Source organism: Scardinius erythrophthalmus (genome assembly GCF_964197995.2).
Source record: "Scardinius erythrophthalmus genome assembly, chromosome: 23".
Classification (NCBI taxonomy): domain Eukaryota; kingdom Metazoa; phylum Chordata; class Actinopteri; order Cypriniformes; family Leuciscidae; genus Scardinius; species Scardinius erythrophthalmus.
Window position 1 is genome coordinate 28,111,125 of NC_138243.1, and position 11,351 is coordinate 28,122,475.

The 11,351-nt window shown below is 35.9% G+C and overlaps 1 protein-coding gene and 1 long non-coding RNA gene across 2 annotated transcripts; both read right to left on the bottom strand.

The window, feature by feature from the left end:
- Positions 1–2,785: 2,785 nt before the first annotated feature.
- On the bottom strand, positions 2,786–5,795 carry tdgf1 (teratocarcinoma-derived growth factor 1). Its single transcript, XM_081354005.1, has 6 exons — positions 5,454–5,795; positions 5,312–5,361; positions 5,072–5,227; positions 3,945–4,059; positions 3,758–3,867; positions 2,786–3,222 (listed from the first exon to the last, which is right to left on the bottom strand). The coding sequence occupies exons 1-6, from the start codon at positions 5,471–5,473 to the stop codon at positions 3,122–3,124; spliced, it is 552 nt and encodes a 183-aa protein (XP_081210131.1). The 5' UTR covers positions 5,474–5,795; the 3' UTR covers positions 2,786–3,121.
- Positions 5,796–6,286: 491 nt separating this feature from the next.
- LOC308683529 lies at positions 6,287–9,284 on the bottom strand. Its single transcript, XR_014029254.1, has 5 exons — positions 9,175–9,284; positions 8,353–8,447; positions 8,221–8,269; positions 7,950–8,100; positions 6,287–7,309 (listed from the first exon to the last, which is right to left on the bottom strand). It is a non-coding gene; the product is annotated as an uncharacterized lncRNA (long non-coding RNA).
- Between the last annotated feature and the right edge of the window lie 2,067 nt (positions 9,285–11,351).

An 11,351-nucleotide genomic window follows, 5' to 3' on the forward strand; every position in this document is an offset into this window, starting at 1 on the left:
AATGCCATCTTTTTATCAATAGTATATGACTCCCGGCCTGGATTGAGCTGGTCCATGCATATCTAAGACAATGAAACCTATATGAGCATTAAAGTTGAATCAAACACTTTGAAAAGAAAAAGAACACCAGCTGAGAGAGGAAGTGTGTGTGTTTGAAGTGTCTGGGCTTCCTGTATCTCATCAAATGGATAAAACTTCTGAAAAGATGAAGATAAACTCTCTTGCAGGAACTGGATTGAAACCAACCCTTGTTTTTTTTCCTTTTTCCGTAAGTGATGCAATCACTTAAAAGTTTACCTGCAATTGCTACAGAAGCATCCCCCATTCAACCAGCCAACAATCCCAGACAGATTTCCTGCATGTAATCCCAAACCTCCAGGCTTTTCAGCGAGGAGATTCCTGCGGAGAGCCTTCAGCCCAATTAAACCCACATGCTAGGCCTCCATCAAAGGAACCGAGCAACTTGTGCATATGAAACGCTATCGTCCAAGCAATCGCATTTGAACCAGCGGGACGTTAGAGGAAGGGAAGACTAGTCTCCCAGCAGGACAAAGGTTTGTTATAGTCCAGAGTGAGTTTCTCTTAGGAGTCACTTTCTAAACGCTCCCATTAATCCCCTTTCCGGAGTGTCTGAATGTCATGGAAAATGTGGGACTTCCTGAAGCTCAAAGAATTGAAACACGGTCAAAAGTCTCTCTATGTGCCGAGCTTTGTCGCTACTGGATTAATCTCTGGAGGTTAGAAGATAGAGCAGCTTATTTTAAGGGGATCAATGAAACTTAAAGAATGTCTAATGCCACTTTAGAGTTTGAGGCCTCGGGGCGCCTGAGAATCAGTGAGTTCAGTGGGAAGGGTGCGTCGCAAGGACGTTGAGGAAAAACCTGAGGGTTTGTGACAGTGGCGCAAGTTGAGAAAACGTTAACTTTTGCAGAAACGTACTCTGACGTTGGCGACTATTGACCAATGAGAAACACAGACCACAAAACCACAAGAAAAAACTATTGTCCCAGTAGTTTACATTATTTTTAGTGACAACATTTTTTTTTGGGTTGTATTTTTTCATCAATAGGGATCAAATTTCTTATAATACCATGCTTTAAAAAAAAAAAAAAATATATATATATATATATATATATATGGTTTGGGGTCAGTATGATTTTTTTTAAAGAAATGAATACTTTTATTCATCAAGAACTCATTAAATTGATCAAAAGTGAGTAAATACATTTATCATTATGAAAAATTTCTGTTTCAAATAAAAGCTGTTGATAAATGCTTCTGAACTTTCTATTCATCAAAAATCCTCACAAAAGATGATCACATTTCCACAAAAATCAGAAGAGCACAACTGTTTTCAACACTGATGATAATAATCATAAATGTTTCTCGAGCATCAAATCATCATATTAGAATGATTTCTGAAGGATCATGTGACACTGAAGACTGGAGTAATGATGCTGGAAATTCAGCTTTGATCACAGGAATACATTTTATTTTGAAATATACATTACAATAGAAAATAGTCATTTAAATTATAATATTTTTTCACAAAATTACTGTTTTTACTGTATTTTTGATCAAATAGATGCAGCCTTGATGAGCATAAGAGACTTCTTTCAAAAACATTTTAAAAATCGACAGTACTTTAAACATAATATATAATTTTATAGCCATATATGTTGTATCTGCTTTTGTAAATAAGAATTAAAAATTATTGCATTTCAATAATGAGACTCACCACTGGGAATATTGAGAAAGCACAGAAAAAGAATAATGAAAATACAATTTGTGACTTTCTCCTTACACAAAAATAAATGTCAAAATGAGTTTGCCTGAAGTAAACTTTCTAATCCTAAATCCCGAATAGCAGGCTGGGCCATATCCTGGTCACTTATCACATAATACACCCCTATAAGCATCTCTTTGACTAACTATTGAACTCATGCGAGGCCTTTTGCATGTAAGAGTACATTCTTCATGCAGAATGAGGCCGTTATCACGCTTGACAATGGAGAAGATGCAGGGCTTAGGAGGGTCTCCCCAACCCCACCCAGCTATTAATACCAAAGAGATTCAAGCATTGTAGTGTAAAACAGGCCAGAGTCTCTGTGTTTATTCAGCCCAACAGGAAGAGAGACAGACACCAAGTGATTTTCTACATTTAGCCAGAAGAATGTAGGCAATTGTGGGCTTTAGAAAATGTACTAGAAGTTGAAAAATGAGCTTGGATAAATATTACCAGAATAGGGAAAAAACATTACAATGACCTTTTATTTTCTTCCCCCCAAAAAGTTGACACTTTATAGAACATTTTTTGCTTCTGAAAGTCATGGTAATTCATAGCCTCAGTTTGTTGGGATCCAATCTAATTTTCAGCGCCCATGATAAATTGCTTAATTGAAGTCAGTAAACAGTCAGCCATCTCAGTTATTGATGCAAGTTTTAATTGGATGAGACAAATTCATTCGCTCAATCATACAGAGTGTTACAGTGCATCACCGGCCAACTCAAGAAGGTCAAGATAGTCATTCCAGCCACTGAGATTGATTGGCCGGACGACTTGTTTATATAAGATAAGAGAAAATAGCCGAAAGGTCAACAATCACAGGCTATCTGAGCATTATCTGACTCTCTCTCCAATGACAAGCACAGCAAACGAAAGTTGAGCACAAATGAGGACGAGACCATTTGAGCGGCGAGAACTCGACTTTAAATCAAGAACTGCGGCTCATTGTTAAGATGACATGTATATTCTGAAAGGAAAACACGGGTGTATTTGCAGATACTGATTATAAAAAAAGCTTTACTTTCAGCCAGTGCACTCTCTGGTACAATAAATTCATACAGAGACATAGAAAAAGACAGAATCCATTTGGTTTGGCTGCGCACTGACACAAACACAATATATTTTCAATATAAATCCTATATACACACGTTCCTTCACTAAACAGTTGCTTTTAACACAGCTAGTTACACTTCCACTGGAAGCAAAATGCATTTCAGTGCCGACAATAAATGCTGCCCAGAAAGACAACTTAAAACAAACGTCTTTTTGTTTGTAGTCCGTCTCTGCTGTGTTATATTTCAATGCCACGAACAAAACCCAGTTAAGAAATCTAATTTACAGAAGAAAGGGTAAAATTAAGGCAACAAACATGATGACTGAAGATGACAACGTTCTGAGGGCGCTTGAACGGTACCACCGAACTTCCTGAGAGTCGTCTGAGAAAAAATAAAAATAAAAAAATGTACATGAAGTGATATACAGGAATGTTATTTGAAGAAACAGCCACTCAAACAAGAAACAGACGCCATGAATAATCATTTGCTGTCCGTTTGAATCAAGCGCTAGTCAGTGATTCACAGCCCTATTAGGGAATCGTTGGAGGTGAGAACTTCTGTCTGAGGCCTATTGTTGCTTATCTCTAACTGAATTAGTTACAGCAACCTAAAGGACATTAAAGAGATAGTTCATCCAAAAATCATCAATTATTCGTCCTCATGTCGTTCCAAACCTGTATGAGTTTAAAAACACAAAGAAACACATTTTGAAGAATGTTGGCAACCAAACAGTTGATTACCAACATTCATTGAAATATTTTCTTTTGTGTTGAACAGAATAATGAAACTTAATGTAGAATAAATAATGTCAGAATTTTCATTTTTGGGTGAACTTTCCCTTTAAGTGTGTGTCTGGCCTTACTGTAATATAACGAGACTCGTAGCCTTTACAACAAACACGCATCTATAAACTCACCACAGTCTTTGCTGAAAACGTGCGGGAAGCAGTGCAGAACTCCATATCCACATCTGCAGTACGAGCATCCTTTCTGAACCCATTCTCCATGTGGAATAACACCACAATCGCTGTGAAAGTAAAAACACACACATTTAAAAACCCCGTGCGACCACAACAGTGCTGTACAGCTCAATCTCGACGTTACCTGAGGCGTTCGTCGTATTCGCAGCTCCGACCGGTGAAGTACTTCGGACAGGCGCAGAAGCTTCCCAAAATGCACGTTCCACCATTCTTGCAACAGGTACGACTTTGTTTAGCAACTGAGATGAGAAACAGCAAAATGAAGATGTTAAAAACAAGGAAGCAAACGCAAAACAGCAGCCCCAAAAATTTATGACGTGTAATCTCAACAGCTGCTACCAACATCTGTTTCCCAACACAACACGAACCACCCAGACACTGTGCAGGCCGCTACGCTTGACAACACTGGAATTCCCATTAATAAATGGAGAAATCCACTCAACTCCAGCTTAAATGCTCAGAACACACAGTTTTCTACTTCAGGCACATCGTTTACTCTGGTTCATGTTTGTAAGTGTTGTTTACAATGGTGTGCAATTAAAGTCAAGTAGTTTCCTTTGTCCATGTCTTAAATGAAGATAAAAACTGATGTAGAAACAATTTTCACTCAGGAATTGCTAGTAAACAGCTGTTCACAAACCACTACAAGGAAAGAGCCAGCATCACAAACTCCAATAATCTTCCTGTGTCCAGAAACGTGACTGAACTGCACTTAGGAATTTCTAGAAGTTATCATGGCTTTCCAAAGATCTTATTTTTATTCAGCAAGGATGTGTAGGATTGATAAAAAGTGATTTTTATATTGTTTATATTTATATTGTTAGAAAAGATTTTGAATAAATGCGGTTTTATTCATCAATGAATCCTGAAAAAAGTATCACAGGTTCCAAAAAAATATTAAGCAGCACAACTGTTTCCAGCATTGATAATAAATCATCATGATGCAGAAAATTCAGCTTTGATCACAAAAATCAATTATAGTTTAATGCATATTAAAATACAAAGCCATTATTTTAAATAGTAATAATATTTCACAATATTAATGCCTTTTCTGTATTATTGATAACATAAATGCAGGCTTGATGAGCAAAAGAGACTTAAAAATAGTAATGTTTCCAAACTTTTTCTGACCCTGTGACTTTCCAACCATACTATAAACTTGTTTACACATCATAAATACACGACACATACATTGACCACATCTATATCTGTCTATTTGTTTATTAATCCATGCATGCATTCATCGCTCACCTCCAGTCAGTCCTATGAACGGTAACGCGGCCTCTGCGTTGCGGTGTTGACGTTGCGGCGTTTGCGTGTTCATTTCATTGAACTTATTCAAGAATTCCGCCTGTTGCTTTGGCTTTCCAGAAACGCCAGCTTTCCCACATTCTGAGCCCTCACAACCTAAGAGAAAACGCGCTATCCATGTTAGAAAGTAGCTATGAAACAACCGGCCACAACATCCTGCGTTAAAGATTCAACTTTTACCTGCTTCAGTAGAAACAGCCTGACACACCACCACGGCAGACAGCAAGAGCCTGTAGAGGAGAAGAGCAAATGTGTGAGGCCTGAGGAGAAAGAAGACAAACGCTCCGATTGTGAATCATTTATGAATGAATCATTCTCTCACCTGAACAGTTGATTCATCATTCCGCTCGCGCTGGCAAACTGCAAAACATCCAGAGCGCGCGCGTGTGATGTGACTGGTCTGCTCAACACTGATGCACTGCAACACCATCAAAACATCCGCAGTGTCACCATCACAAACACCAAATAACCAGACCACCCTCTATCTGTCCCTCTCCGGGGTCTTTAGTGCTCCAGACTCCCTCATGACGCGCCATTAACACCTGTAAACCCCTCCCATAGTCATACATGAGATTGCGCGCGCACACCCACAAATGCAAACGAGCCTCCATTCACATTCGTTCCGTCAGTCAAACCGGTTTGAAATGAATCGATTCTCTTCAGTATCACAGAGAAGCGATTAGGGGCTATAAGAGCACTTTGATGCTCTATAATTGGGGATTTTGTGTGTGTGTGTGTGTGTGTGTTTCATTAAGTGTTTTTTCAGATTAGTGGAAAGAAAACATCCAAAATACACTTTTAAGTGGATCTTTTAGAGCACTTTATTACACATATTTTTAAAGGGATAGTTCACCTAAGAATAAAAAATATTATCATCATTTACTCATCCTCATGTTGTTCCAGACCTGTACACTCAAAAAAAAAATTCATTGGATGAACATGATTTTATCATGCCACCTATATTCCATCTAAACAAACCAAGTTAAGTCAACCAACCTTTATCATATTATTTGAACACAAAATAGATGTGTTGGTTAAACATGATATTAACATTTCCATTAAACTCATTTTAATCTTTTTTGAGTTACATGTTCATTCTTAGTTAATTTAGTGAGATTACTTCGAGTGTACAAAAAAAAACACAGAAAACATGCAAACAATTTAAAAAAAATTTTTTTTTAATTGGGCTTTAACATGCACCAGTTAAGTCTGAACTGCTTTCTTCACTTTAAGTATCCCATTCATCTGAGTGTTTGTAACATGATATATAAGAAACATTTAGCTAACAAAATCTTGGCTCTTGAGAAAACTGATCCCCAAGCAACGCTTGCAGGACTTTAACGCCCCTTTTTTCTTAACACTTCTAAAAATTAAGCAATTTTAACACTTTCCTTTTTGGGAATTTGTAAGGTAGACCACGGCCTGATACAGAAAAATGTTACATTTGAAAATAAACATGAATTTAACAAACAATTGTGAGTAACAATTTGAGCTGTAAAATAATAATAAAAAAAGATTGTCTGATGAAATACTGGTGTATATATAAAACATAAAAATAAATAAATACATACCTTAAAAAAATAAAAACCTTACAGCAGCTTGCTGTGATGAAATCACATGAAAATTATTTTGATAATTCTAAATTACCAGTGTAGCTTATGTTCCTTCACATCTTAAAAATTAAGCCATTTTAATAATACCCATTTTGGGAATTTGTAAGTGTAAACCTTGGCCTTGACACACACACAAAAAAAAAATAAAAGTAAAATTTGAACAAACATGAATTTATAGCAAGTGTGTAACAACTGCTCCAGTCAGTTGTCCCTTTGTTAAAACACTGTTGTAGTCTCAGTCCATCTTTTTCAAGCTCACTTACTCCAAAAGCTTGTTTTTGAGGAACTGTGCCTTGGATGATAACATCTGTCCATTTAGATTTAGAAAGATCTTCTGCAAGACTTCAAAAGTGCATTTGAGCTCTGGTGGGTAACTCAGGTTCAAACAGTATATCAGTCCAAATAACAGAGCACAAGCCTGACTATTCAAGTCACTGAGCACTTCCACACCTTCAAGGACACCAATGTCTGCTGGGTCATCGTTAGGCAGCGCTCCCTCCTTCAGTATGACATACACTCCTATCACAGTTTGCTCCATGGTACTTTGTGACTCAAATTCTGAATCCTGTGGGATAAGAGCACAAGCAAAAATTAGCTCAAATATTTATTACAAGAAATGCACACTTAAACACTCACTGGCCACTTTATTAGGTAAACCTGTAAAGTAAACTTCAATCCAATACAGGAGCTCTGCTGTGAATCCTACATTTACAAGGTTATAATTATTCAGTTTTTAAGATGAAACTGTCAGAAAGGTGATAATTCTACTGTTTATTATTGAGGTCACAGTGGGTGCTGGAGTATAATGTGGTGCATTATATTATAAGATTGTAATAATTTATTTGGCCACCATATTTAAAATAAATTAGGTGGCTAAAACATTAGAACCACTTTGGAATATAATGCACTGCAATAAAACAAAAGCATACATGTACAGTTTCTGATGCCATTTTTTTTAAATGCAAATTAGGCCCCTTGAGAGCTCAACCGATTTGAATAAAAAAATATTTGTTTTCGTGCATCAACCAATTCACATATGAACTGTGTACCATCAGTTTCCTATAAATAAACAATTTGTCCAGCTCAGTTATTTGACAAAGTTAAGTGTTCTCTCAAGTCACATGTTTGTTGTAGCAAATAGGGGAAAACACGGCCCAAGTACAAATTCAATGGGCTTTTAAAACTGTATTTTCTTATCAACTCACCAAATATGCCTTCACTAGTTTTTCAGGGTCTTCATTCAAGTAGGTGCACAGAGACTTGATGACACAGGCTCTTCGGGTATGTATAGTGTCATTCTGTGGGGTGGGGACAAGATTAACTCAAACTTCAGTGGCGGCACAGCTTAAGAGTACTCTTTGGGAAGAAAATGCATTGAGAATGACTATTAAATATACACAATTTAAATATACACAAACATAATGATTGTCGTTTCCAAAACAATGGTGTAGTTTATAATGCTTAAGCAATTTGTACCTACAACTCTCCTTTGTAACACACTGCCTGCACTGCCAAATAAACGTCACTGAAAGAGAAAGAAAAGGAAAGGTCAGTAATCAAGGATAGTTAGTTATACATTATATGTGAGTGTTAAGAAAAACTACTTACATGTAATTAAGGTGAGGTTCACACCAGAAGAGCATGGGGACAGCTTTATATTGTGATGTATTTCATCTTTTGTATGAAGAAAAGAATAATTTTCGCTGTAAAAAAAGTAAAGAAAAAAAGTGTATAAGACTGACTACAAAAAATGGGCCAAAGAAAATACCACTACTGGCTGCTGTTACTAAATATAAAGTTTTACTTATATTAATAAGTATATTCCATAAATAAAACATGTATACCTATTCAATCATAACTTTAACTGCCATTTATTAGGACACTTCAAATATGGTCGACTGCATCATAGATTTTACTTGACAATTTTTGCACACTGTAATCAATAAGCTGGGTAGCATTAAGTAACATGTTTGAAAAGACAGAAATGGCTAGATACAGAACGTTTAAATTAATATTTTGCTGATATACATACATGAAGGCCAGGCCAACATAAAAATGGCACATTACGCTAACGTTAACGTTAGCTAACGTTACATTAACTTACAAACAGAAAAAAAAAAACGGGGAAAAAACGGGTGTATGATGTTTTCGACTCTGACGTCTGCATTCAATTTATCTCCTGTTTTACCCTCCCATTGTTGGGGTAGAGTTATATTTGCTGAAAATCAGCGAAAAAATTGCTAGACTTGCCATGATATTCCCCTTTAACGTTAAGGTGAAACTCGTATCGACAAAGACACAGAATTGAACCAACACATGTGCTTCAAGTCTGGGAAAATAGGCCTGCTTAGAAACATCGCAACAGTGTCTAATAACTTAGTTTTATCCCACAGTAATAATTACAAATAGGTACATATATCAGGTACTTACCCTCAATATCAAGGATGCAGAACGATTAACGTTAGACCGCTCACAAAACGTCAGGAATTTCAGCCTTCTCCACAGTACATTTGAGCCCGGCCGCGTGTCCCCGAACTTCCCGCCACAGTACTGAGCATGCGCAGTGTGACTCACCAGAGAGAATTGTTGATATGAAGCGCCTCAATCTCATTGAATCAACAAGTGCAGATCTATTTCATTCAATTATTTCTTAATTTAGTTCCAACTAACAAGAATGAATCATTTAACACAAGTAAACTCGTTATATTCTTATTAATCAGACATATTTTTATTTAGCAAATCAAGCAAGTGGCTAGTTGAGTTTTTTGAGTGTATGAGTTTCTTTCTTTTGCTCAACACAAAAGAAGATCATTTTCATTTTTGGGTGAAAAATGAGTTTTTCTTCTGCAGTCAGAACTCTTTATTTCAGCAGCACTTACATACACCAAACTTTACTTTATATTCTGAAGGTTTTTGCTGAGGGGGTTGTTTATATAATATTTGCCTGATTTTATACAACATTTTATTCCTTAAAAATAGTGATTTTTTTCCCCTGGCTGGTGACAGTATTTTCTGATTTATGGAGTGATAAAAATGTCCAAATTCCCCTCTTTAAAAGCTTTTGACTCTAATATGTAAAAAAAAAAAAAAAAAAGAAACAAGAATTTTAAACCTGGCTTTATGTTCACCTCTGGTGTTTTGCTTTAAGTTAAAAATAAAAACGCTTACATTATTTAGATCATTGCTTAGTGCATGTACTCATTATTTATTCGGACTATTTTTCACGTTTCAATAATATAAAAGTCCAGCTCGGTTCACTCTGGACACTCAAAATCAGGGAAACATAAATTAAGTCAAACATTTGCTATTTTGCATATTTTTCCCCTTCACAGTTTTATATTTATAGTTTAATTCACCTGCAAAAATCCAGTGCACACCTGCTTTTGCACAAAGCGCACATCTTAATTGCACATTGTACAGTGTATTTACATATTTCTATGCAGTGTATTTACATATTTCTATATTGCTTAATTAATTAAAAGAAAAACACAGATATAAACATCAAATTATAGTTGTTTGGAAATAGTTTGGTATTTGTTGTTGTTGATGCACACTTGCTATGGTGATTTCTAATTTGTTTATAACATTTATGCATGAAAATCAAATGAATTCTCTGGTGATTTTGTTCCCACAGGCTGACATTTCCAAAGGAACGTCAGTATATATATATATATATATAACCTCTGAGAGCCTACAGTAATTAGAGTAAGTTTCCTTTGAGGAATGTTCTTGTGTTTGACGCAGTTCTTCTTTAAAGAGGTGCATAAAGCACAAGCAGACGCTTCCGTCTCTATTTCTGTCCTTTTTCTTGGTTATTGGTTTCTAATTAGCCCATTTCTCTGAGCCTGTGAGGTGAAGAACTTTCAAACATTTTAGTTTGCGATTCAGTCATTTTCAACTAACCAGAAACGTCAAAATATTCTTTAGTATATATATATATATATGTATATATATATATATATATATATATATATATATATATGTATGTATATGTATGCCCTGGTTTCTCTTTTCACAAACTCTCTCTTTCTAAACCTCAACTTCATTTTGAATTCAAAATTATTATCTTTAGACAGAACAATAATATTATCCAAATGCAAGCTTTAGTGATGGACTTGTCCTATTTTACATTTCACATTTAATGTGTGTCTGTCTTCTGCATAATGAAAAAAATGTAATTTTGTCTGGTGGGGGAAAAAAATCATCCTTTTGAAAAAGAAATTGCATGCAAATTACATGGCTCAGGTTGATGCATTTTTTTTTTTTTTTTTTTAAAGCACAATGCTTCACCTCTGGGAGAGCTTTCCTCTTAGTGCCATTAATGTTTTTATTTTTACATTCATGCCAACATTTCCACTAATTGTTGCATGGAATTGTTTCACAGCATGAACACCCATTCTGTCCATCTAGAGGAAAGATCTTCAGCACAGACAGCGACCACGTGAACAAGACCAGTTGCTAAATAAAGTTGGTGGACCATGTGACACAGGCCAACCCTGAAAGGCTAAAGGTCAGACTAAAAGCTGCTGGTATATTACATGACAGGCAGACGTTTTAGCTTTGAGTTTAATAATAATATTTTAATGATTAAATCAACATTCATGTTT